The sequence below is a fragment of the Ranitomeya variabilis genome, chromosome 1 (genome assembly GCF_051348905.1).
Source record: "Ranitomeya variabilis isolate aRanVar5 chromosome 1, aRanVar5.hap1, whole genome shotgun sequence".
Lineage (NCBI taxonomy): Eukaryota > Metazoa > Chordata > Amphibia > Anura > Dendrobatidae > Ranitomeya > Ranitomeya variabilis.
This window is the reverse complement of record NC_135232.1, coordinates 645,416,244-645,442,806: the sequence shown is the minus strand read 5'-3', so window position 1 is coordinate 645,442,806 and position 26,563 is coordinate 645,416,244. Positions and strand designations below refer to the sequence as shown.

At 43.0% G+C, this 26,563-nt stretch overlaps 1 protein-coding gene across 5 annotated transcripts in view; it reads left to right on the top strand.

Moving 5' to 3' along the window:
- RGS6 (regulator of G protein signaling 6) overlaps window positions 1-26,563 on the top strand; it is a 758,999-nt gene that overhangs the window by 607,916 nt on the left and 124,520 nt on the right. For all 5 annotated transcript variants that reach the window (XM_077261994.1, XM_077261976.1, XM_077262004.1 and 2 more), the window contains 3 exons: window positions 4,368-4,419; window positions 13,452-13,516; window positions 18,351-18,427. In XM_077261994.1, coding sequence (XP_077118109.1) covers window positions 4,368-4,419; window positions 13,452-13,516; window positions 18,351-18,427 — 194 coding nt within the window. The remainder of the gene's footprint in view (window positions 1-4,367; window positions 4,420-13,451; window positions 13,517-18,350; window positions 18,428-26,563) is intronic.

Sequence of the window (26,563 nt, the reverse complement as noted above, 5' to 3'; positions counted from 1 at the left end):
ATAGGAAGGTCGGAACCAACTGTGTTTGGATGTAATTAAAATCACAGCATGGTGAAGGGCGGGGCGTTCAAGTAAGAAAAAATAGTACATAGTAAATATAAGAAAGTTTTCTTATATTTACTATGTACTATTTTTTCTGAAAACTAAACCTAAACCTTTAGTTTAATATGCATAGCCATGACGACAGGTTCTCTGTAAACACGGATGTGTGAATGAGGCCTAATCAACTATTGTATGCTTTCCCATGACTACTTATTTACTAGGGCGCCTTAACCTGGATTATTGTCTTTCACCTTACATTTCTCCTCCATTTTATCACTTTACACGTATATTTTGGTGCTCTTTCCTAACATTTTATGTACCGTACTTCTCCAAACTGTAGATTTATGTTCTTCCAGCTTTTGTCCTATGGCCTTATGATATCTATCTATATAATCGTCTAAGGGGTACTTCTGTCTGTTTGCCTGTCTTTCTGTCTGTCTGCAATGGAAATCCCGCGTCCCGGCTGCGACCAATCAGTGACAGGCTTGGTCCGGCCGCGGATTGGCCCCTCCCTACTCTCCTCCAGTCAGTGCCCCCTCCCTACTCCCCTCCAGTCAGTGCCAGTCCCAGTGTGTCGCCCCCATCCCGGACCAACTTTTTACTATTGATGCTGCCTATGCAGCATCAATAGTAAAAAGATATGTTACAAATAATTAAAAAAAATAATTTGTGCTATTCTCACCTTCTGACGTCCACTGATGCGCGCGATGCTGCCGCCAGCTTCCATTCCCAGTGATGCATTGTGATATTACCTGCTAAGTCATCTGGGTAATTTCGCAATGCATCACTGAGAACGGAAGCTGGCGGTAGCAGCGGGACAGCTTCGTTGGACGCCGGAGGGTGAGTATATAACTATTTTTTATTTAAAAAATTTTTTTAACAGGGATATGGTGCCCACAGTGTTATATACTATGTGGGCTGTGTTATATACTGCGTGGGCTGTGTTATATGCTACGTGAGCCGTGTTATATACTGCGTGGCCTGTGTTATATACTGCGTGGCCTGTGTTATATACTACGTGGGCTGTGTTATATATTATGTGGCAGTGCTATATACTGCGTGGGCTTTCCTATATATTACGTGGGCTGTGTTATATACTGCGTGGGCTGTGTTATATACTACGTGGCTGCTATATACTATGTGGCTGCTATATACAACGTGGCTGTGCTATATACTACGTGGCTGTCTGTGTTACGTGAGCTGTGATATATAATATGTGGCTGCTATATACTATGTGGCTGCTATATACTACGTGGCTGTCCTATATACTACGTGGCTGTCCTATATACTATGTGGCTGTGCTATATACTACGTGGCTGTGCTATATACTACGTCGCTGTCTGTGTTATAAACTACGTGGCTGTGTTATATACTACGTGGCTGTGCTATATACTTCGTGTCTGTTCTAAGCGTGACGTACCTACATACATATTCTAAAATACCCGATGCGTTAGAATCGGGCCACCCTCTAGTTGTCTTATATGATTCTAAAACATGCTACCAATTATTTAATTGTTTGTTTAAACTAAGGGTACCGTCACACAGTACCGTTTTAATCGCTACGACGGCACGATCCGTGACGTCGCAGCGATCGTATGAATATCGCTCCAGCATCGTAGACTGCGGTCACACATTGCAATCACGGCGCTGGAGCGATGCCGAAGTCCCCGGGTAACCAGGGTAAACATCGGGTAACTAAGCGCAGGGCCGCGCTTAGTAACCCGATGTTTACCCTGGTTACCAGCGTAAACGTAAAAAAAACAAACAGTACATACTTACATTCCGGTGTCTGTCCCCGGCGTTCTGTTTCTCTCCACTGTGTAAGCGCCATAGCCGGAAAGCACAGCGGTGACGTCAGACGTCACCGCTGTGCTCGCTTTCCGGCCGGCGCTCACACTGCAGAGAAGCTGAGACGCCGGAGGACAGACACCGGAATGTGAGTATGTACTGTTTGTTTTTTTTACGTTTACGCTGGTAACCACGGTAAACATCGGGTTACTAAGCGCGGCCCTGCGCTTAGTTACCCGATGTTTACCCTGGTTACAAGCGAACACATCGCTGGATCGCTGTCACACACAACGATCCAGCGATGTCAGCGGGTGATCAAGCGACGAAAGAAAGTTCCATACGATCTGCTACGACGTACGATTCTCAGCAGGATCCCTGATCGCTGCTGCGTGTCAGACACTGCGATATCGTAACGATATCGCTAGAACGTCACGAATCGTACCGTCGTAGCGATCAAAATGGTACTGTGTGACGGTACCCTTACTGTTAAATCACTTAATGCGGCAAAAAAAAGACAATAAAAAGAGAATTTAAAAGATTACTAATGAACTTAAATGCTACTATATTTAGTCACAAACTCAAACAAATATATTAACTGCAGCGCCCCAGAGTCCTGGTCGTTGCAGTACTGATGCTCCGCCGCTAAGGGGGGCTATGGTACGTCTGATGGCACTGAAGGGGTTCACCTGACCAGGTATCACAGACACCAATACACTTCACAGTCTGGCCTCCAGGGGGAGCTAAGGGTACTATGTATTAGGCCACTCCTCACAATCTGGTAAAACTGGGGGTTGGATAGGAAGTTAGACAGAAGCTGACTGGGAATCGAACAGGCAACACCCAGTGGCAGAGGGTGTTGCGGGGAGAGACTCAGGGGGGTCCCTGTCAGGGGTGGGATCCTGACAGAGGCCTAGCGAACAGAGAGAACGTTACGGGACCGCGCCTGTACTAGATAGCGGCGGTGCCCTAAGAAAGGACAAGAAGCGAGGTATATTGTGCTGAGTGAGAAACGAGATCAACGCAACAAGGAGAAATACCAGTAGGAGTCGTGCTGTAAGACGAGGCAACATCCTACTGAGGCACGTAGCCGGTGGCCGGAACGCCGAGGAAGTACTAGGCTCCAAGCAATACTTCAAACCTACGGCCGGACAGTCAGCTATAGGCGGGCTGTCTCACACCAATCACCTACGAAGACACAGGGGGCAACAATAGGAGAAGGGCGACACTAGGGTCCAGGAAGAGCTCCGAGCCTACCCGTCATACGGGTGCGTCCTAGCCATATCATCTGGGGGACGAAGAAGAACATCAGAATCGAGTTGTGAGGGAACACGAGAAACAGACACAACAGTTGTGGGGACTATCCCGTGAGCACAGCAGGGGAGGACCGCAACACACAAGCGCTAGAAGGTAGGCACAGATTTCCACCTGCAAAGGGAACTCTGGAGGTGCCATCGGACCGGCCGGACTTGCGCAGCCTGGTTAACCGTATTCCGGACTGAGGATCCTGAAGCCTTCAGTAAAGAGGTAAAGAGACTGCAACCTGGTGTCCTCGTTATTTACTGTGACCAGCACTGCACCGCACTATCACCACCTTCCACACCTTTCATTGGGCGCCCCTCAGCAGGGCCACGGACCGGGTCTAGCTACCGTGACAACCCCAGAGCAGAGACCCAGAGGCCCGGTACCGGGTACCCCTCGGCCCTGCGGCAGTGGGGGCGCTACATACGTCGCTGTCTGTGTTATAAACTACGTGGCTGTGTTATATACTACGTGGCTGTGCTATATACTACGTGGCTGTGCTATATACTTCGTGTCTGTTCTAAGCGTGACGTACCTACATACATATTCTAAAATACCTGATGCGTTAGAATCGGGCCACCCTCTAGTTGTCTTATATGATTCTAAAACATGCTACCAATTATTTAATTGTTTGTTTAAACTTACTGTTAAATCACTTAATGCGGCAAAAAAAAGACAATAAAAAGAGAATTTAAAAGATTACTAATGAACTTAAATGCTACTATATTTAGTCACAAACTCAAACAAATATATTAACTAAGTACGATTCTAACGATTCTACTCCAGTTTACATAATATATGTCGATGCTCTTCTATCTGCACTTTTATTCTCATAATATATACACCAACACAAAGTAACTGAACTTTTAACCTCCATGAAAATCAACAAGACCCGCGTCCACTAACAGCAATGTAAAATTATGCATAAAATATAGGAAAGGTGCAGTGATGCATAGATTCAGCAAACCACAAGCAGCTGCAGCTGCCAAATACAATGACATCGTATTGCAACCAACAGCAACCTAATAATGTATTAATGTATGTTCACATGTGTTTCTCTCCCTTTCTTTTATTCTTTTTTTCTCATTTTCTTTATCTCTCTCTTTAACTTGGACACAGCTCAGATATGTCATTTGTACGTGTAACATATAAAAGGTTTTATATATTCTGTATAGATGCAGGTGTAGAATATTTTCATATCTTAAAGGGCCATTATTTCAATTATCTATCATTTCTAGGCTCCATATTTCTGGCCTTCAAATTGCTGGGAACCAGAAAATACAGACTATGGTAAGTATAACAATAAAGCATAGGCATTGCTAATTCACTCATTTTACAAATTGATTGTATTTTAAATCATAAGTGCAATCGATGTGAAATAATTGATTGGGATTTCTAGTATCAGGAAAAAATTGACCGATGTGGGAAAATGCAATAAAGTAAAGACAGGGAAAAAATACAAATAAATTTATGCTTTCCTGATAAATGTCCAGCTACTCCAGCTCCACAACTCCTCTATTCCTTGCCAGTCTTTGCTTATTGTGCTGCAGTAATTGTGTCCCTCCTCCCACATAACCGCTGCAGCCAACTACCAGAATCAGCGGTCTTGAGCTGTACATGGCTGAATCCAATGATTGGCTGTGTGGTCATGTGGGTAGATAGGCATGTCATTACTGTAGTGCTAGAGTCATGGAGGATTTAAAAGGTGCCTTTTTTATTTTATATTTTATGGCATTTTCCCTATTTAGAGAATGTTTTCTTATCTTTCAAAACATCTTTAAAGGCAGAAATTGAGTTAAAACAATTGTAATTTTTCATAAATCCTTATGCTACTGTAAGTAGGTTCTGCCTTACGATTCCTTGTTATATTTGCAGTGAAACAAACACTCTATTACTCTATAGGACCTGATTGTGCCTGACTTCCAAACCAATGTATTCCTTTACTGATATGATGCTGGTCGCATGGGTGTATACATACGTGGTCAAAATTGTTGGTACCCCTCGTTTAATGACAGAAAAACCCACACTGGTCACAGAAATAACTTGAATCTGACAAAAGTAATAATAAATAAAAAATCTGTGAAAATGAACAAATGAAAGTCAGACATTGCTTTTCAATTATGCTTCCGCAGAATAAAAAAAAAATAAAACTCATGAAATAGGCCTGGACAGAAATGATGGTACCCTTAACTTAATATTTTGTTGCACAACCATTTGAGGCAATCACTGCAATCAAACGATTCTAGTAACTGTCAATGAGAATTCTGCACCTCTCGACAGGTATTTTGGCCCACTCCTCAAGAGCAAACTGCTCCAGTTGTCCCGTGTTTGAAGGTTGCCTTTTCCAGATGGCACGTTTCAGCTCTTTCCAAACATGCTCAATAGGATTTAGGTCAGGGCACATAGAAGGCCACTTCAGAATAGTCCAATGTTTTCCTCTTAGCCATTCTTGGGTGTTTTTAGCTGTGAGTTTTGGGTCATTATCCTGTTGCAAGACCCATGACCTGCGACTGAGACCAAGCTTTCTGACCCTGGGCAGCACATTTCTCTCTAGAATCCCTTGATAGTCTGAGATTTCATTGTATCTTGCACAGATTCTAGACATCCTGTGCCAGATGCTTACATGAGTTACCTAACAAGGCACGAAGTGACGCAAAAGAAAGTGAATACATTTTTTTTTCTTTATTGAAACAATATTTTAAGATCAAACAACGTTAAAAAGACAGAAAGATGGAAAAAATGGGACCTCCAAAGAAGTCAGGGTGTGACACACAAGAAAATGATAGAATTTTTTATAAATTTATTTTCATATACAATATATCTGCACATATAAATTATCCTTGTATGAAGGCTATGTAGGCTTGCTAAAATGGGTGGACATTAGGGTTGAGCGAAACGGGTCGGCAATTTTCAGAAGTGGCCGACTTTTGGCAAAGTCGGGTTTCATGAAACCCGACCCGACCCCTGTGTGGGGTCGGCCATGAAGTCGGCGATCTTCTGAATCTGGAATCGGAATTCCGATACTGATTCCCGGTATGTTTAAGATATCGGGAATTGGTATCGGAATTCAGATTTAAGTGTAAAATAAAGAATTAAAATAAAAAATATCGCTATACTTACACTCTGACGGGCCCTGGTACTAACCGGGAACCTTCCTTCCTTAGAATCAGCCTTCAAGGACCTAGCGGTGACGTCGCGGTGACGTCGCGGCTTGTGATTGGTGCGCAGCCGCCCATGTGACCGCTCGCGCGACCAATCACAAGCCGCAACGTCACCGTGACGTCACCGGAGGTCCTGGAAGGGCTGATTCTTAGGAAGGAAGGCTGCCGGAACGAAGCCTAGGGTGAGTATATTCCTATTAGGTATATACTCACTCTCGGACACGCCCTGCTTCTTTCCGGCAGCCTTCCTTCCTAAGAATCAGCCCTTCCAGGACCTCCGGTGACGTCACGGTGACGTCGCGGCTTGTGATTGGTCGCGCGAGCGGTCACATGGGCGGCCGCGCACCAATCACAAGCCGCGACGTCACCGCGACGTCACCGCTAGGTCCTGGAAGGCTGATTCTAAGGAAGGAAGGTTCCCGGTTAGTACCAGGGCCCGTCAGAGGGTAAGTATAGCGATATTTTTTATTTTAATTCTTTATTTTACACTTAAATATGGATCCCAGGGCCTGAAGGAGAGTTTCCGCTCCTTCAGACCCTGGGAACCATTGGAAACCCAATGCACTGCATTGGGTTTCGAGTTTCGGCCGACCCCGACCCCGACTTTTTTATAGGATCGGCCGATTTCACTCGACCCGACTTTTGAAAAAGTCGGGTTTCGTGAAACCCGACCCGATCCTATAAAAGTAAAGGTCGCTCAACCCTAGTGGACATAACAATGTCTCTTTAAAACTCTTAGCAGTCCTGTATCCTAAAAAGATAAAAGTAACAAAAAATAATAATAATAATCCCCTCACATCAGGAAGAATATATATTTTTGAGAGCAGCTTATGTCATATTCCTAATTAGATCAACAGTGACCCGAATGTAAGAATGGTACCTGTTCAAATAGAGCAGAAAGGACATCAATGCTAGGCAATTTTAAAGCAGTCACTAGATGGCAGTAGAGTATAAAGCATAGAAAAATAGTGGATGCAGTGAGATCCAACTAAATATGAATGTAAGGCCGATCATTAAGCTGTTAAATATTACCTGAGTTTTTAGAGGTGGAAGATAGTGCAGCATATGAAGGGAACGTGTCACATCCTGCGCCCTACGAGCGCCGTTTCGCTTTGCAGTTTCTTCAACAGAACAGATGCAGCAAAGCAGCCCCAGAACATAACAGAGCCTCCTCCACAGAGCCTTTCACAGTAGGGCCAGTGCTCTTTTCTTGATATTCTTCATTTCTCTGTGAACATAGAGCTGATGTCCCTTGCCAAAAAGTTCCGTTTTTGTCTTATCTGTCCATAGGACATTTTCCCAGAAGCTTTGTGGCTTGTCAACATGTAGTTTGGCAAATTCCAGTCTGGCTTTTTAATGATTTTTTTTCAACAATGGTCGTCTCCCATGAAGTCCACTTTGGCTCATACTATGACGGATGGTGCGATCTGACACTGATGTTCCTTGAGCTTGAAGTTCACCTTTAGGCTATGTGCACACGATGCGGATTTGCTGCGAATCCGCAGCGGATTTTTCCACGCAGAAATGCTGCAGATCCGCACTGTGATGTACAGTATAATGTTATTCTATGGGGAAAAAAAGCTGTGCAGACGGTGCAGAAAAATCAGTGCGGAATTGCTGCGGATTTCAAAGAAGTGCATGTCCCTTCTTTTGTGCGGATCTGCAGCGTTTCTGCACCCCTCTATGTTAAAATTCCACAGTGGCAAAAACCGCTGAAAATCCGCACAAAATCCACTTTAATTCCGCATAAAAACTGCACAAAATCTGCATAAAAACCGTGGCAAATCAGCGGCCGCAGATAATGCCAGGAGATGCGGATTTTGTGCAGAAAATTCTGCACCTCTTTTCCTACGTGTGCACATAGCCTAAATCTGTTTAGAAGTTTTTCTGGGCTCTTCTGTTACCATTCGTATTATCCATCTCTTTGATTTGTCATCAATTTTCCTAATGTAGCCATGTCCAGGGAGGTTGGCTACAGTCCCACGGATCTTAAATTTCTGAATAATATGTGCAACTGTAGTCACAGGAACATCAAGCTGCTTGGAGATGGTCTTATAACTTTTACCTTTAACATGTTTGTCTATAATTTTCTTTCTAATCTCCTGAGAACTCTTTCCTTCGTTTCCTCTGGTCCATGTTGAGTGTGATACACACCATGTCACCAAACAGCACAGTGAGTATCTGTAGCCCTATATACAGGCCCACTCACTGATTCCAAGATTGTAGACACCTAGTTAGTGGACACACCGCGATTTAACATTTCTCTTTTGTCACATTATTTTCAAGGGTACCATCATTTCTGCCCAGGCCTATTTCATGAGTTTTATTTTTTTTTTTTATTCTGTGGAAGCATGGTTGAAAAGCAATGTCTGACTTTCATTTGTTCATTTTCATAGATCTTTTATTTATTATTACTTTTATCAGATTCAATTTATTTCTGTGACCATTGTGGGTTTTTCTGTCATTAAGTGAGGGTTTACCAACAATTTTGTCCACGTGTATATATTAATTTTAATATACCCAGGGCTGCCACCAGGAAATTCAGGATCCCATACTGGTATAAATTTCAGGCCCCATTGAGCCTCCGCCCCAGCTCCACCTTCACTCCTCAATCCCACAGCCCACTCTTGGAAAAACTCCACTTCTGCACCACATCCTTACCAATCACACATTAACAGTTCCCATTGAACATCATATCACATACAAAGACAGCAGCTTTTGTTTTTGACCAAAAGATTTTGTAAGCTGCCACCACAACAAGGTCAACTCTTTTGGTGAGGCCCTACTTTACTGTAACCTATTAAAAATGTCTTAAAATATCCAATACTCTTTTTAGGTATATTTTTTATTTATTTTTCATTGAGGGATTGTGTCACATGCATTTTTTTAAATTACCAATAATACCACATACAAGGAACAAATACCACCACACCATGACCAGACCACATATTGCCATAACATAGTGACCTAATAATGCCACAAATAAGGAACAAATACTCTCACACGATGACCAGACCACATGTTACCGCCACATAGTAACCGAATGCTACAATGCTGATCATTAATAAAAAACAAAACACAATACTAATATTACCATATCTGTCATTCTACACAGGAGATCTGTACATAGTATACAGTGTATAGTATCAGTGTACAGGTATTACAGCGAATCACCAGTGACATCAATGTTAGGATGCCCGCTCCAGTCAGCGACCCAATTGGAAACACAACAGTCCAGCACAAAAAAGGAACAGCATCCAATCGAAGTGATGAAAAAATTCACAACAAACTTTATTCTGCCATGATTCAACGTTTCGACCAATATAGGTCTTTGTCAAGATGCTTGACAAAGACCTGTATTGGTCTAAACGTTGCATCATGGCAGAATAAAGTTTGTTGTGAATTTTTTCATCACCTGGATTGGATGCTGTTCCTTTTTTGTGGTGGATTACACACAGGAGCTCTGTATATAGTGTATAGTGTACAGGTAATACAGTGATCACCAGTGACATTATGCACAGGAGCTCTGTACATAGTATACAGTGTATAGTATCAGTGTACAGGTATTACAGCGAATCACCAGTGACATCAATGTTAGGATGCCTGCTCCAGTCAGCGACCCAATTGGAAACAGAACAGTCCAGCACAAAAAAGGAACAGCATCCAATCGAAGTGATGAAAAAATTCACAACAAACTTTATTCTGCCATGACTCAACGTTTCGACCAATATAGGTCTTTGTCAAGATGCTTGACAAAGACCTGTATTGGTCTAAACGTTGCATCATGGCAGAATAAAGTTTGTTGTGAATTTTGTCATCACCTGGATTGGATGCTGTTCCTTTTTTGTGCTGGATTACACACAGGAGCTCTGTATATAGTGTATAGTGTACAGGTAATACAGTGATCACCAGTGACATTATACACAGGAGCTTTGTACTGTACATAGTATACAGTGTATAGTGTCAGTGTACAGGTAGTGCATCGACTCACCAGTGACATTATACACAGGAGCTCTGTATATAGTGTGTAATGCACAGGTAATACAGCGACTCACCTGTGACATTATACACAGGGCCTTTGTATATACTATATAGTGTACAGATAATACAGGGATCACCAGTGACATTATACACAGACGCTCTGTATATAATATCACTATACAGGTAATACAGGGATTACCAGTGACATTATACTAAAGAGTTCTGTATATAGTGTATAGTATGCAGGTAGTACAGTGACTCACAAGTGTTGTCATACTCAGGGTAATACAGTGACTCGCCAGTGATATTATACACAGGAGCTCTGTATATAGTGTATAGTGTACAGGTAATGCAGTGATCACTAGTGGCGTTATACACAGGAGTTCTGTAGATAGTATACAGTGTATAGTATAAGTATACAGGTAATACAGTGACTCACCAGTGACATTATGCACAAGAGCTCTGTACATAGTATACAGTGTATAGCATAAGTGTACAGGAAACACACTGACTCACCAGTGGCATCTCTAGTTGAAAGTACTCTACTCCACTTTTCGTCTTCATCCATCGCAGACAGCCATCACTTCTCCAAGCCAGGACTTGTCTCTGCAGAAAATAGCACAGAGTTGTCTAGAGCTCCATTTCCTGAGCACATTCTCCAATTTTTCCCCAACTTTTACACTGCACCAGATAAAGACAAAATGTGACCATAACAGGATCCTCCCCAACTGAAAACAGTATCCTGAAAAATAAAATACATCACAGCAGTAATAATATCCCTTAATTAGCCCTTACTGTAATAATGTCCCACATTTTGTCCCCTTCCAGTAATAACATGTCTCATTCCTTGCCCCATGTGTTCTCCCATCGTGGCCCCATGTGTTCTCCCATCCTCTCCCCATGTGTTCTGCTATCTTGGTCCCATGTGTTATCCCATCCACAGGAGTTCTGTATATAGTGTATAGTAGACAGGTAGTACAGTGAATCCCCAGTGTCATTATACACAAGAGCTCTGTATATAGTGTATAGTGTACAGGTAATACAGTGATCACCAGTGACCTTATACACAGGAGCTCTATATATAGTGTCAGTGTACATGTAATACAGTGATCACCAGTGACATTATACACAGGAGCTCTGTACATAGTATACAGTGTATAGTGTCAGTGTACAGGTAATACAAGGACTCACCAGTGACATTATACACAGGAGCTCTGTATATAGTGTATCATGAACAGGAAATAAAATGACACACCAGTGACATTATACACAGGACCTCTGTGTTACGGAACTGCAACACAGAACTAGGATAGAAGGGGAAAACTGACCCTGCACTGAGACTAGGCTGATACCCTACGATGGAGTGGGCAACCCATTCCTTGCGAATAGACCCACCGACGATCCTAGGTTAATCTCAGAGACCTATAGATAGGGGGAAGGAGGTCCATGAAAGATCTAATGACTGGGTATAAAAACAGGTCACCTCCTAATAGAAATACAGAGATGGCTGCTGAAACCAACTGAAAACAGAAACTAAAGATAGCAGAACCAGAGATGCCAGAACTGCACAATATCAAACACAGAAAGCTATCAAAGCACCTAGCCAGAACTCAAGTGGATTAACAGTGTAGTCCAGCAAGGAATGGGAGGCAGGTGCTGGGTAATAAAGGGTGATACAATCACCTGACCTAAGACAACCCAGCACCAGGGGAAAAAGACCAGCAGCCAGAAAACCACAACAAGATGGCGGATGGTCAAAAAACAAAACGGATTCTAACACTCTGTATAAAATGTATAGTGTAAGTGTACAAGTAATACAGTGCCAGCCAGTGATGTTATACACAGGAGCTCTGTATATAGCGTACAGGTAATAGTGACTCACCAGTGACATTATACACAGGACCTCTGTATATAGTGTATGTGTACAGGTCATACAGTGGCTCACCAGTGACAGTCTAATTCCTGGCCCAATGTGTTCTCCCATCCTGGCCCCATGTGTTCTCCCATCCTGGCCCCATGTGTTCTCCCATCCTGGCCTCATGTGTTCTCCTATCCTGGCCCCATGTGCTCTCCCATCCTGGCCCCATGTGTTCTCTCATCCTTTCCCCATGTGCTCTCGCATCCTGGCGCCATGTGCTCTCCCATCCTGGCCCCATGTGTTCTCCCATTCTAGCCCCATGTGCTCTCCCATCCTGGCCCCATGTGTTCTCCCATTCTGGCCCCAGGTGTCCACCCATCCTACCCCCAGGCCTCATATAAACAAACAATTTTTTTTAAAGTTTTTCCTTACCTGTCTGCATTTCAGTGACATCCTTTTCCTCATCCATTTGAGATGCAGAAGCCCTGTTGCATGGCAGTGATGTCATATGCCGGCGATGTGTGCGCCAACGTCATCTGCTGGCCTCTTATTGGCTGGCGGCTGTTAACTATTCTCATGAGGGAAGCCGTTGGCTTCCTGCATGGGCAATAAATTTTAACTGAATGTGCGTCCTCAAACGCACTTTCAGTTACTGGTCCTGCCCCGGGGCCCGGTGAACAAAAGCAAAAAGAGGGGGGCCTGGTCCGGGCTCCCCTCCTTGCTTTTGCTTACTCAACCCCATACGCCAGTAAGGACATTAATGCCCTGATGGTGGCCCTGAATATGCCTAAAACATTTTGCAATTATTATTGCTTCATAAATTACAATTTTAACGAAATAGCATTCCCCAAACATAATGTAGTTGATAAAGCTCAATAAAAGGAGTTTGTCAGCACAAGGTTACTGTTTAAACCAAGCACAGCACATTGAAGGGGACATAGTCCTAATAAAAATCATACCGTTAGTTTCCAAATCAGTGAAGGTGCAATTTGATTCGCAGGAGCCAGCCAAGATGCTAGGTCTGTGATCTGTGACCATCAGGCGAAAGCCCTGCGAACCGCATCTTACTTTTGGTCACTTGCTGACTAGAGATTTAGCAGCTTCTCTCAATGTTCTGTTGAGGAAAGCAGATGACAATCAAGTAAGCATATGACTGCAAATATCCAGATCTCACACTTGCAGTCACTTAGGCTGAAAGTTGCACATCACAGCTCTGAAAAGAGCCATATTAGAGTCAAATCATTACATGTATTAGATTCAATAGCAATGTTCTTATACATTTTATGTATCAAAGTACTTTTATTTTTTATATATTTTTATAGCTATCTATCTATGCAAGAGGACCATGCAGAACAAAGCAAGACTGGAGTTAGCAGATTATGAAGCCGTAGGTATACCAAGATCAGAGTCTATAGATAGAACGGAAGAAGAATGTTTTTCAGTGTAAAATATACTTTAAATCCTTTAAATTTAAAATATGATTTAAATCACATAACTCAAGCATAGAACATCTAATTTTGGAATGATTGGATTTCATATGGTGTGTGCCATGTCGCTTGTGAATTTATTTCTTATTGGGAAACATTGAAGTTGCAGTAAAAGTTGTAAATTCTGCAATTTTACCAAGACTCCAGGGAGTGCTGGCAGATTTTACACTGTGGTCCCAATTGGTAAAACTGGAGGATTTAAAGAAAACAGGTAAGTTATTTTTAGATAACTCCCTTGTAGAAATTAACCGACACCTTACATTTTGACAGACTTTTAATTATTTTCTTGATCTAAATAAATTAGTGTTTTTTTTTTTTAATTAAATTAAAATAATTAAGTTTATAAGGTACAAAATCTAAATGACTTTGTTTATGATTTTATGAAAAATTGGCTAAATTGTTACGTTTTTTTACATCAAAGCATCAATTCAATTACATATCGATAGCAGTGAAATTCAAAAAATACATTTTGTTCCAGCACCCAATGATCAAAACATCTTACTAGTCTTAATCACGATGTGAGGATTCACCAGTCTGCAGTCACATAGCGTGATTGCAGACTTGTACCTCAGGGCCGGACGACCCTTTTAACAATGCAATTTTTAGGGTATTGCACAGGGGGTGCATATTAATGACATTTTGAGAAATTGTATGCACATGTTGCAAAGAAATTGACCCTTTGCAATGCAGAGCATAAATTGTGTGGTTTAAATGCCTCATTTTTACAATGAAGACATTTGCATGTGACCAGAGCCTAATGGTCAACCAGTAACACCAAAGACAACTATCTGGGGAGGACACCACCTTGTTAATTATAATCCTGCATTTGTAGCCAACCTTACCAGTTTGTACAATCTAGCATTACTAATGTCCCATTACAGAATTAGGAATGGAAATTTAAGCTTCAACTTTAGCTACATATTGCTTCCAGTGTAAGTGAAATTTAACTAATTTTTCATATGCTTAAATACTATTAAATAATAATGATCAATCTGGGGGTGGGTCCTGAGACCCCTATCGAGTGCTCAAGTCACAGATCCGAAACATTAAACTTTAAGCAGGTTTCACACATCCATGTTAGGCCACAGTGTACAGAGTGGTAGTGGGTCTCCTGACTTGAACTCAACAGCTCAAGGGCATATATAATGCTGTTAAATTTGAGTCAGGATTTCCATGGCCAGTCCGTACACCGCAGTCTATATTCTGACAGTGAGACATGGATTTGTGAAATCAGCCTCACACTTGAGCATGTCCAGGCTTGGGGTTTAAATCTACAGTCATTCTATGTTAATATATCCAAAAGTTGTCCAAAAAGTAAAAAGTGACTGGTACTTCAAAACAGATAAACCCAAATTCAGACTATCAAGATGAGGGACCAAATTTTGAGGATCAGAACAGTAAGCTAAAATTATTATATTTCATTACTACACAGTTGAAAATATCAAAAAGTGAGAAATGTACATATAACAAAAACCTCAGCACCCTAACCAGGGGGGACACTGTGCTATGCTACTATGCCATATTTAATACTGAGAATACAAACCACAAAAACAATTGGATACTATATCAACTAGTATTCAGATCAGTGATCTCCTAAAGATATAATGCGCCAAATATATAGATTACTCAGTAAGATAAAGGCAAAGGTAGTGTAACGGTTAATAAATGTAAATTAAGCATATTACCAGAATAGAAGTATGGAGCACAGTCGTAGAATTACCTCAGTGTTCCTCCTCACCCTGATGCACATTTTGCATCCATCTTTTTCCCGGGGGCGTGGAAGAAGCTGGATGCAATATGTACATTTCTCACTTTTTGACATGTTTTAACTGTGTATTAATAAAATATAATAATTTTAGCTCACTGTTCTGGTCTTCTTCATTCGGCCCCTCATCTTGATAGTCTGAATTTGTGTTTACTAGTCATTCTATGTGACTGCTGACAGGTGAAATGCGTACATCGTGTAGTATGCTCACTGTCAGGATTCTACGGTGCCGCGCCAGGAGCAGGTCATCGCGTGAGTACAAATATGAGATTTGCATACATGCGGTCCTGTGCCAACTAAATGTGTGCAGCGTTGCTCAATATAAGTGAATTGCCATGCACGTCTAGTTGGAATGTGGTTGGATGTTTGCATCACCGACACCGGAGGATTCTGACAGGGTGCAGTGTGATGATTCACAAGTCTGTAGTCACCTACAGTGACTTAAGACTTTGAGCCCCACTTCTTAACAACCCCTTTAATAAAAAGGTGTTTCATTCGTACACACAAATCCATTGCTGAATCCTTCTGAGTTATTTTAATCTATGGGGGTTTGGGTTAATTATCAGTAGTACAACATATCAAAATTAGTTAAGTTTAGTTACACTATCAATTTATTATCAGCTTAAAAGCCTTAGGTTCATGCACACAATATGGAGATATTTTGTTTTAGAAACTTTGCTAATCCTACGTAAATGAAAGTCTTGATATGCATTTGAAAGCAGATAGTTCCATAGGCAGCTGAGTGGTTAGTACTGTAGCTTTGCCGGTCGGGAGTCCTGGGTTCAAATCCCATCAAGGACAACATCTGCAAGGTGTTTGTATGTTCTCTGCGTGGGTTTCATCCAGGTTCTCCGGTTTCCTCCCACACTCCAAAGCTATATGGATAGGTAATATAACTTTTGTACCCCAATGGGGGCAGTGATGATGAATTACGTAAAGTCTAAACCAGTTTTTCCCAAACTCCAGTCCTCCCGGACCCCAACTGGTCATGTTTTCAGGATTTCCATAGTGCTGCACAAGTGGGAGAACTCCTGATACTTCCATCACCTGTTCAAAGAAAAACAGACTAGGTCCTATATATGGGGATCACCACAATACGAATATGGCATAAATGTGAACACAGCTTTATTGAGTAACACAAAAAAAAGTGACATAAGCACTTACAATTAAAAACATTTAAAAAGCATGATTATGCTATACACAACAGCCCCTAATACGGCAGTAACCCACATAGGACTCGACAGTATAACCTTATATATAGTATGTTCTCACAAAGATCAACCTGGCCATACAGTGATGCATGTAGGCCATAATACCTTGGCACTCCCCTGGATAATATACAAATGTACAAACTATTGATAACAAATGAAAAAGATATGCATATGACAATAAAAAATGTGAAGCTGACACCAACACATAAATCCCTGCACCCTAGGTCCAGAATAAAGGACCAAACCGCACAAACCTGCCTAGCAATAAAAAACAGATGTGCATATGGACGAATATACTACAAGGTAGCAGGGACTGTGAACAAGCAGAGCAGTCACTTGTAATATGCGACCCTCAATCCGCCACAAAAATGCTGAGAGAGTAACACAAGGAAAATATAGAGGCCACATATGAAAGAGAGGCAATCAATGTATAGTACCCAAAGGCATGTCCTGCCTAAGCCTATAGAACCTCTCATGAGAGTCCTGATGTGGGCTACTAAGAGACCCAACGCGTGTCGCCACCACACAGGGTGGCTTCATCAGGGGTAATCTAAGGACCAAGTGTGTGCCACTTAAATATACAAATAAACAAATAACGTTACCACAAACAGCTGTGTTGCTGCTTTCGGCCGCATGGAGTGTTCCAAGCCGCATCATGCTGGGCCCCATCCCCCCTCCATCTGCGCATGCTCCGGCGTTAGAACGTCATTGGTGTGTCAGTCGGGTTGCCCGGGAGACCAGAGCGCTTCCTGTAAAGCGCCTACATAGAGTCATTAATCCACCACTTGGCCCGCACTGATATGCTGCCAATAACAGGATATGTAAGCTCCGACATGTCCACACCCGTGCGGCTGTATCGCCGCTTGTATAATCTGAGCGAGGACGTTCGGAAGCTCTGCTCTGATCGCCCTGCGCATGCTCCTGCGTCATACAATAATAGGTGCACCACACTCAGTTGCCTGGGCAACCAGGACGCCATCTAGTGGACCGTGGTGCCCCCTCATAACTAATTTGTTTACTTCCATCACCTGTGTAATTAATACTAAGGAAATCCTGAAAACAGGACCTGCTGGGGTCCGGAGGGACTGGAGTTTGGGAAACACTGGTCTAAACTAATATGGGTGTGACATGGCAGATCAGGGTAGAATATATGTGCTAACTGCTAATAAATCAACAAAAAAATCACCTCTTCAAAATAAATTAAATAAACAAGTTTATGAACACGTTTCTTCCCAGAGATTGAAGCGGTGTCAGATAGCAGCTGCAGCCAATCAGCAGACACTGATTAGCTGCTGTGGTCATGTTCCAGGAGAAAGAGCTAAGAGACAGTTTCTTCTGGCTTCAACAGAACCTGACCTCTGAAGCCAATCAGTGGCCTGACCCTCGCCCCCACTCCAGAGGTGAAAGCTAGGAGACCGGCAGGGAGCATCGGCAGCAGTAACCAAGGAGTTGCTGGGAAAATAATCTGTATGTATAAATGAGTAATTCCAAAGCATAACCTCCTCAATGTAAAAGCTTTAGGAGATTACATGTGCTTAATATAGAGTTCCTTAATCAGCCTGAAAATGTACAGAAGTAAAGCCTATCATTCATGTATCACATTCCCATCCAATAAGTAAGTGCGCCAAGCAAAATATAATATCCTTTACTTGGCTCAATATATTTTCTCATAGTCATGCATTAGTAAAGACAACAGCAAAGTATAATGTATTATTTACATGCTAAATATTTATTTTTTTGTTTCTTACTGTTTGCCAGGAAAATTTAGCAAGACTGCAACGGGCATTTGCAAGAAAATGGGAATTTATCTTTATGCAAGCAGAGGCGCAAGTCAAGTAAGATGTGATGTATTACAAGGATCAGCCCTGATGTACAATAACAAATTATTATTGTGGTACAGTGTTAGCCAGAAAAATCGATGTGAATACTTTTTTGCCCAATAATGACAAAAGTATTCTTGGAGTGATACTTTTATTGACTAACCAGAAAATAATATATTTGCAGCTTTCAGAGCACAGTGGCTCCTTCTTCAGGCAAGATTACAAATAAATTAATAAGACAAGTGCACAACATTTAAGGGATACTACAGTGTTGTGAATTCTGTTCTCGAGCTCCCTCCTGTGGTTATGAATGGTACTTCGGCGAGTTCTGTTAATGAACTCCCTCTGGTGGCTGTGAGTGGAGCTGCTGGTTCTGAGATTCCTTCTCCAGCTGATCTCGTTCAGGCCTTGGCTGGCTGCTCTATTTAACTCCACTCAGATCGTTACTTGATGCCAGCTGTCAATGTCCTAGTACTGGTTCAGTTCTCTTGGATCTTTCAGATGACCTGTCTATTTCAGCAAAAGCTAAGTCCCTGCTAGCTTATTTGTTACCACTGTATTTTTGTCCAGCTTGCTATTATGATTTATTCTTGTTAGCTGGAAGCTCTGGGATTTAGAGTGGCACCATCGCGCCGTGAGTCGGTGCGGTGGTTTCTTTTGCACACTCTGCGTGGTTTTTTGTTAGTTTTTTATGCTGACCGCAAAGATACCTTTTCTATCCTCAGTCTGTTTAGTTCAGTCTGGCCTCCTATGCTGAAACCTATTTCATTCCTGTGTTTGTGACTTCCATCTTAACTCACAGTCAATATATGTGGGGGCTGCCTATTTCTTTGGGGAATTTCTCTGAGGCAAGGTAGGCTGTATTTTCTATCTTTAGGGGTAGTTAGCTCTTAGGCTGTGAAGAGGCATCTAGGCAGAGTCAGGAACGCTCCACGGCTATTTCTAGTTGTTGTTGATAGGATCAGGGGTTGCGGTCAGCAGAGCTCCCACTTCCCAGAGCTCGTCCTGTATTGCTAGTTTGCTCATCTGGTCATTTCTAGTGTTCCTAACCACCAGCTCAACATAACAGTACAGCTGGCCCACAAAGTGTTAATGCATCTCAATAGAGGGATAAGAGAAGTTCTGAGACCATTTTTTTTTCTCTGCAGTGTGTTTTGTATATTTTTTCCCCTTAACCTCTGGGTGGTTCAGGACACAGGTGTAGATATGGACATTCAAGGTCTGGCCTCTTGTGTGGATCAACTCACTGCAAGGGTACAAAGCATTCAAGATTATGTAGTTCAGAAACCGATGTTAGAACCCAGAATTCCAATTCCTGATTTGTTTTCTGGGGATAGATCTAAGTTCCTGAATTTCAAAAATAATTGTAGACTGTTTTTTGCTTTGAAACCCCGCTCCTCTGGTGAACCCATTCAGCAAGTAAAAATCATTATTTCTTTGCTACGTGGTGACCCTCAAGACTGGGCATTTTCCCTTGCGCCAGGAGATCCTGCATTGCGTAATGTAGATGCGTTTTTTCTGGCGCTTGGATTGCTTTATGATGAACCAGATTCAGTGGATCAGGCAGAGAAAATTTTGCTGGCTTTGTGTCAGGGTCAGGATGAAGCGGAGGTATATTGTCAGAAGTTCAGAAAGTGGTCTGTGCTTACTCAGTGGAATGAGTGTGCCCAGGCGGCAATTTTCAGAAAGGGTCTTTCTGAAGCCCTTAAGGATGTTATGGTGGGATTTCCCACGCCTGCTGGTCTGAATGAGTCTATGTCCTTGGCCATTCAGATCGATCGACGCTTACGTGAGCGCAAAAATGTGCACCATTTGGCGGTGTTTTCTGAGCAGAAGCCTGAGCCTATGCAATGTGATAGGACCTTGACCAGAGCTGAACGGCAAAAATACAGACGTCAGAATGGGCTGTGTTTTTACTGTGGTGACTCCACTCATGCTATCTCTGATTGTCCTAAGCGCACTAAACGGTTCGCTGGGTCTGCCACCATTGGTACGGTACAGCCAAAATTTCTTTTGTCCGTTACTCTGATTTGCTCTTTGTCGTCCTATTCTGTTATGGCATTTGTGGATTCAGGCGCTGCCCTGAATTTGATGGACTTGGAGTTTGCCAGGCGCTGTAGTTTTTTCTTGGAGCCCTTGCAGTATCCTATTCCATTGAGAGGAATTGATGCTACACCTTTGGCCAAGAATAAGCCTCAGTACTGGACTCAATTGACCATCTGCATGGCTCCTGCACATCAGGAGGATATTCGCTTTTTGGTGTTGCATAATCTGCATGATGTGGTCGTTTTGGGTTTGCCATGGCTACAGGTCCATAATCCTGTATTGGATTGGAAATCAATGTCTGTATCCAGTTGGGGTTGTCAAGGGGTACATGGGGATGTCCCATTGTTGTCGATTTCGTCTTCCCATCCTTCAGAAGTCCCTGAGTTCTTGTCAGATTACCGGGATGTATTTGATGAGCCCAAATCCAGTGCCCTACCTCCTCATAGGGATTGCGATTGTGCTATTAATTTGATTCCTGGTAGTAAGTTTCCGAAGGGCCGACTGTTCACTTTATCTGTGCCAGCACACGCTGCAATGCAGAGTTATATAAAGGAGTCCTTGGAGAAAGGGCATATTCGCCCGTCGTCGTCACCGTTGGGAGCAGGGTTCTTTTTTGTGGCCAAGAAGGATGGTTCTCTGAGACCTTGTATAGATTACCGCCTTCTTAATAAAATCACCGTCAAATTTCAGTACCCTTTGCCGCTACTGTCTGATTTGTTTGCTCGGATTAAGGGAGCTAGCTGGTTCACCAAGATAGATCTTCGAGGGGCTTATAATCTTGTGCGTATTAAACGGGGCGACGAATGGAAAACAACATTTAATACGCCCGAGGGCCATTTTGAGTACTTGGTGATGCCATTCGGGCTTTCTAATGCTCCATCTGTGTTTCAGTCCTTTATGCATGACATCTTCCGAAAGTACCTGGATAGATTCATGATTGTATATTTGGATGATATTTTGGTCTTTTCGGACGATTGGGAGTCTCATGTGAAGCAGGTCAGAATGGTGTTCCAGGTCCTTCGTGCTCATTCCTTGTTTGTGAAGGGGTCTAAATGTCTCTTTGGAGTTCAGAAGGTTTCATTTTTGGGCTTCATTTTTTCCCCTTCTACTATCGAGATGGACCCTGTTAAAGTTCAGGCCATTTATGATTGGACTCAGCCTACTTCTGTGAAGAGCCTTCAGAAATTTCTGGGCTTTGCTAATTTTTACCGTCGCTTCATCGCTAATTTTTCTAGTGTTGTTAAACCATTGACTGATTTAACCAAGAAAGGTGCTGATGTGGTCAATTGGTCCTCTGCGGCCATTGAGGCTTTTCAGGAGCTGAAGCGTCGTTTTTCTTCTGCTCCTGTGTTGTGTCAGCCAGATGTTTTGCTCCCGTTTCAGGTCGAGGTGGATGCTTCCGAGATTGGAGCAGGGGCTGTTTTGTCTCAAAGAGGTTCTGATGGCTCTGTGATGAAACCATGTGCTTTCTTTTCTAGAAAGTTTTCGCCTGCTGAGCGCAATTATGATGTGGGTAATCGAGAGTTGTTAGCTATGAAGTGGGCGTTTGAGGAGTGGCGACATTGGCTTGAAGGAGCCAAACATCGCGTGGTGGTCTTGACGGATCACAAGAATCTGACTTATCTCAAGTCTGCCAAGCGGTTGAATCCTAGACAGGCTCGATGGTCGCTGTTTTTCTCCCGCTTCAATTTTGTGGTTTCGTACCTTCCGGGTTCTAAGAATGTGAAGGCTGATGCCCTTTCAAGGAGTTTTGTGCCTGATTCTCCGGGAGTTCCTGAGCCGGCTGGTATTCTCAAAGAGGGGGTAATTTTGTCTGCCATCTCCCCTGATTTGCGGCGGGTGCTGCAGGAGTTTCAGGCTGATAGACCTGACCGTTGCCCAGCGGAGAAGCTGTTTGTCCCTGATAGATGGACTAGTAGAGTTATCTCTGAGGTTCATTGTTCGGTGTTGGCTGGTCATCCTGGAATCTTTGGTACCAGAGATTTGGTGGCTAGATCCTTTTGGTGGCCTTCCTTGTCACGAGATGTGCGTTATTTTGTACAGTCCTGTGGGACTTGTGCTCGGGCTAAGCCCTGCTGTTCTCGTGCCAGTGGGTTGCTTTTGCCCTTGCCGGTCCCGAAAAGGCCCTGGACGCATATTTCCATGGATTTTATTTCAGATCTCCCTGTCTCTCAGAGGATGTCAGTTATCTGGGTGGTTTGTGATCGCTTCTCTAAGATGGTCCATTTGGTACCTTTGCCTAAATTGCCTTCCTCCTCTGATTTGGTTCCATTGTTTTTCCAGCATGTGGTTCGTTTACATGGCATTCCGGAGAACATTGTGTCGGACAGAGGTTCCCAGTTTGTTTCCAGATTTTGGCGGTCCTTTTGTGCTAAGTTGGGCATTGATTTGTCTTTTTCTTCAGCTTTCCATCCTCAGACAAATGGCCAGACCGAATGAACCAATCAGACTTTGGAAACATATCTGAGATGCTTTGTTTCTGCTGATCAGGATGATTGGGTGTCCTTCTTGCCTTTGGCTGAGTTCGCCCTTAATAATCGGGCCAGCTCGGCCACTTTGGTTTCGCCTTTTTTCTGTAATTCTGGTTTCCACCCTCGTTTTTCTTCAGGGCAGGTTGAGCCTTCGGACTGTCCTGGGGTGGATTCTGTGGTGGACAGGTTGCAGCAAATTTGGACTCACGTAGTGGACAATTTGACATTATCCCAGGAGAAGGCTCAACGTTTCACTAACCGCCGTCGCTGTGTTGGTCCCCGACTTCGTGTTGGGGATTTGGTTTGGTTGTCGTCTCGTTTTGTTCCTATGAAGGTTTCGTCTCCTAAGTTTAAGCCTCGTTTCATTGGTCCTTATAAGATTTCTAAAATTATTAATCCTGTGTCATTTCGTTTGGACTTTCCAGCTTGTTTCGCCATCCATAATGTGTTCCATAGGTCGTTGTTGCGGAGATATGTGGCTCCTATGGTTCCCTCCGTTGATCCTCCTGCCCCGGTGTTGGTTGAGGGGGAGTTGGAGTATGTGGTGGAGAAGATTTTGGATTCTCGTATCTCGAGATGGAAACTTCAGTACCTAGTCAAGTGGAAAGGTTATGGTCAGGAGGATAATTCCTGGGTAGTTGCCTCTGATGTACATGCTGCCGATCTTGTTCGTGCCTTTCATTTGGCTCATCCGGAGCGGCCTGGAGGCTCTGGTGAGGGTTCGGTGACCCCTCCTCAAGGGGGGGGGTACTGTTGTGAATTCTGTTCTCGAGCTCCCTCCTGTGGTTATGAATGGTACTTCGGCGAGTTCTGTTCATGAACTCCCTCTGGTGGCTGTGAGTGGAGCTGCTGGTTCTGAGATTCCTTCTCCAGCTGATCTCGTTCAGGCCTTGGCTGGCTGCTCTATTTAACTCCACTCAGATCGTTACTTGATGCCAGCTGTCAATGTCCTAGTACTGGTTCAGTTCTCTTGGATCTTTCAGATGACCTGTCTATTTCAGCAAAAGCTAAGTCCCTGCTAGCTTATTTGTTACCACTGTGTTTTTGTCCAGCTTGCTATTATGATTTATTCTTGTTAGCTGGAAGCTCTGGGATGCAGAGTGGCACCACCGCGCCGTGAGTCGGTGCGGTGGTTTCTTTTGCACACTCTGCGTGGTTTTTTGTTAGTTTTTTATGCTGACCGCAAAGATACCTTTTCTATCCTCAGTCTGTTTAGTTCAGTCTGGCCTCCTATGCTGAAACCTATTTCATTCCTGTGTTTGTGACTTCCATCTTAACTCACAGTCAATATATGTGGGGGCTGCCTATTTCTTTGGGGAATTTCTCTGAGGCAAGGTAGGCTGTATTTTCTATCTTTAGGGGTAGTTAGCTCTTAGGCTGTGAAGAGGCGTCTAGGCAGAGTCAGTAACGCTCCACGGCTATTTCTAGTTGTTGTTGATAGGATCAGGGGTTGCGGTCAGCAGAGCTCCCACTTCCCAGAGCTCGTCCTGTATTGCTAGTTTGCTCATCTGGTCATTTCTAGTGTTCCTAACCACCAGCTCAACATAACACTACAGTAGGACATTTGTTCATGATGTGGGAGGGTTCATGCCTCCTAAAGATAAATAGGATCAGCCCTGGTTTACATAATGTTGATTTGTACATTTTAGCCGTAACAAGAGTTGTTAAGAACTAAAAGAGCTGTGAATAGTGTTGAGCGATACCTTCCGATATTCGAAAGTATCGGTATCGGATTGGATCGGCCGATACCGGCAAAATATCGGATCTCGCCGATACCAGATACCAATACAAGTCAATGGGACACAAATATCGGAAGGTATCCTGGATGGTTCCCAGGGTCTGAAGGAGAGGAAACTCTCCTTCAGGCCCTGGGATCCATATTCATGTAAAAAATAAAGAATAAAAATAAAAAATATGGATATACTCACCCCTCCGGCGGACCCTGGACCTTAGCGATGTAACCGGCAGCCTCCGTTCCTAAGAATGCAGAGTGAAGGACCTTCGATGACGTCGCAGCTTGTGATTGGTCGCGTGACCGCTCATGTGACCGCTCACGCGACCAATCACAAGCCGCGACGTCATCGCAGGTCCTACACTCACTGCATTCTTAGGAACGGAGGCTGCCGGTTACACCGCTAAGGTCCAGGGTCCGCCGGACGGGTGAGTATATCCATATTTTTTATTTTTATTCTTTATTTTTTACATGAATATGGATCCCAGGGCCTGAAGGAGAGTCTCCTCTCCTCCAGACCCTGGAAACCATACACTGGGAACTTCCGATTCCGATTTCTGATATCACAAAAATATCGGAACTCGGTATCGGAATTCCGATACAGCAAATATCGGCCGATACCCGATACTTGCGGTATCGGAATGCTCAACACTAGCCGTGAATTGTTCTCTAATACTTTTTACTCTCTGTAGTTCGCACTTCTAACTGTAGCTAAAAATCACATCAACAGTTGCCCCACACTGTATGTTTCAGCCTTGACAAATATATGTGCTGCATCCCCAAGTAATTTCTGATCAAGAACTCGCAGCGTGGTTAGGAAGAACAGTTTCAGGAGCAAGTTCAGACAGTTACACAGATTCAGGAATGTAAAAAAAATGTAATGAGAATTATCAAATCCAAAAAAATAAGCTGCATGAAATAAGCAAAGCCCTTTTACAGCAAAAAGATACACAATTTTTCAATATATACAGTACAGACCAAAAGTTTGGACACACCTTCTCATTTAAAGATTTTTCTGTATTTTCATGACTATGAAAATTGTACATTCACACTGAAGGCATCAAAACTATGAATTAACACATGTGGAATTATATACTTAACAAAAAAGTGTGAAACAACTGAAATTATGTCTTATATTCTAGGTTCTTCAAAGTAGCCACCTATTCCTTTGATGACTGCTTTGCACACTCTTGGCATTCTCTTGATGAGCTTCAAGAGGTAGTCACCGGGAATGGTCTTAACAATCTTGAAGGAGTTCCCAGAGATGCTTAGCACTTGTTGGCCCTCTTGCTTTCACTCTGCGGTCCAGCTCACCCCAAACCATGTCGATTGGGTTCAGTTCTGGTGACTGTGGAGGCCAGGTCATCTAGCCTGGCACCCCATCACTCTCCTTCTTGGTCAAATAGCCCTTATACAGCCTGGAGGTGTGTTTGGGGTCATTGTCCTGTTGAAAAATAAATGATGGTCCAACTAAATGCAAACCGGATGGAATAGCATGCCGCTGCAAGATGCTGTGGTAGCCATTCTGGTTCAGTATGCCTTCAATTTTGAATAAATCCCCAACAGTGTCACAAGCAAATCACCCCCACACCATCACACCTCCTCCTCCATGCTTCACGGTGGGAACCAGGCATGTAGAGTCCATCCGTTCACTTTTTCTGCGTCGCACAAAGACACGGTGGTTGGAACCAAAGATCTCAAATTTGGACTCATCAGACCAAAGCACAGATTTCCGCTGGTCTAATGTACATTCCTTGTGTTCTTTAAATAAATTAATAATATACATACCCCAAATAGTGATAACCTAAGAAGAATTGAATAACCATTCAAAAATCAATATAAAAATATAATTTTATTGGGTAAATAATATTAAAATTCATACACATGTCTGTGTTTTTTTGC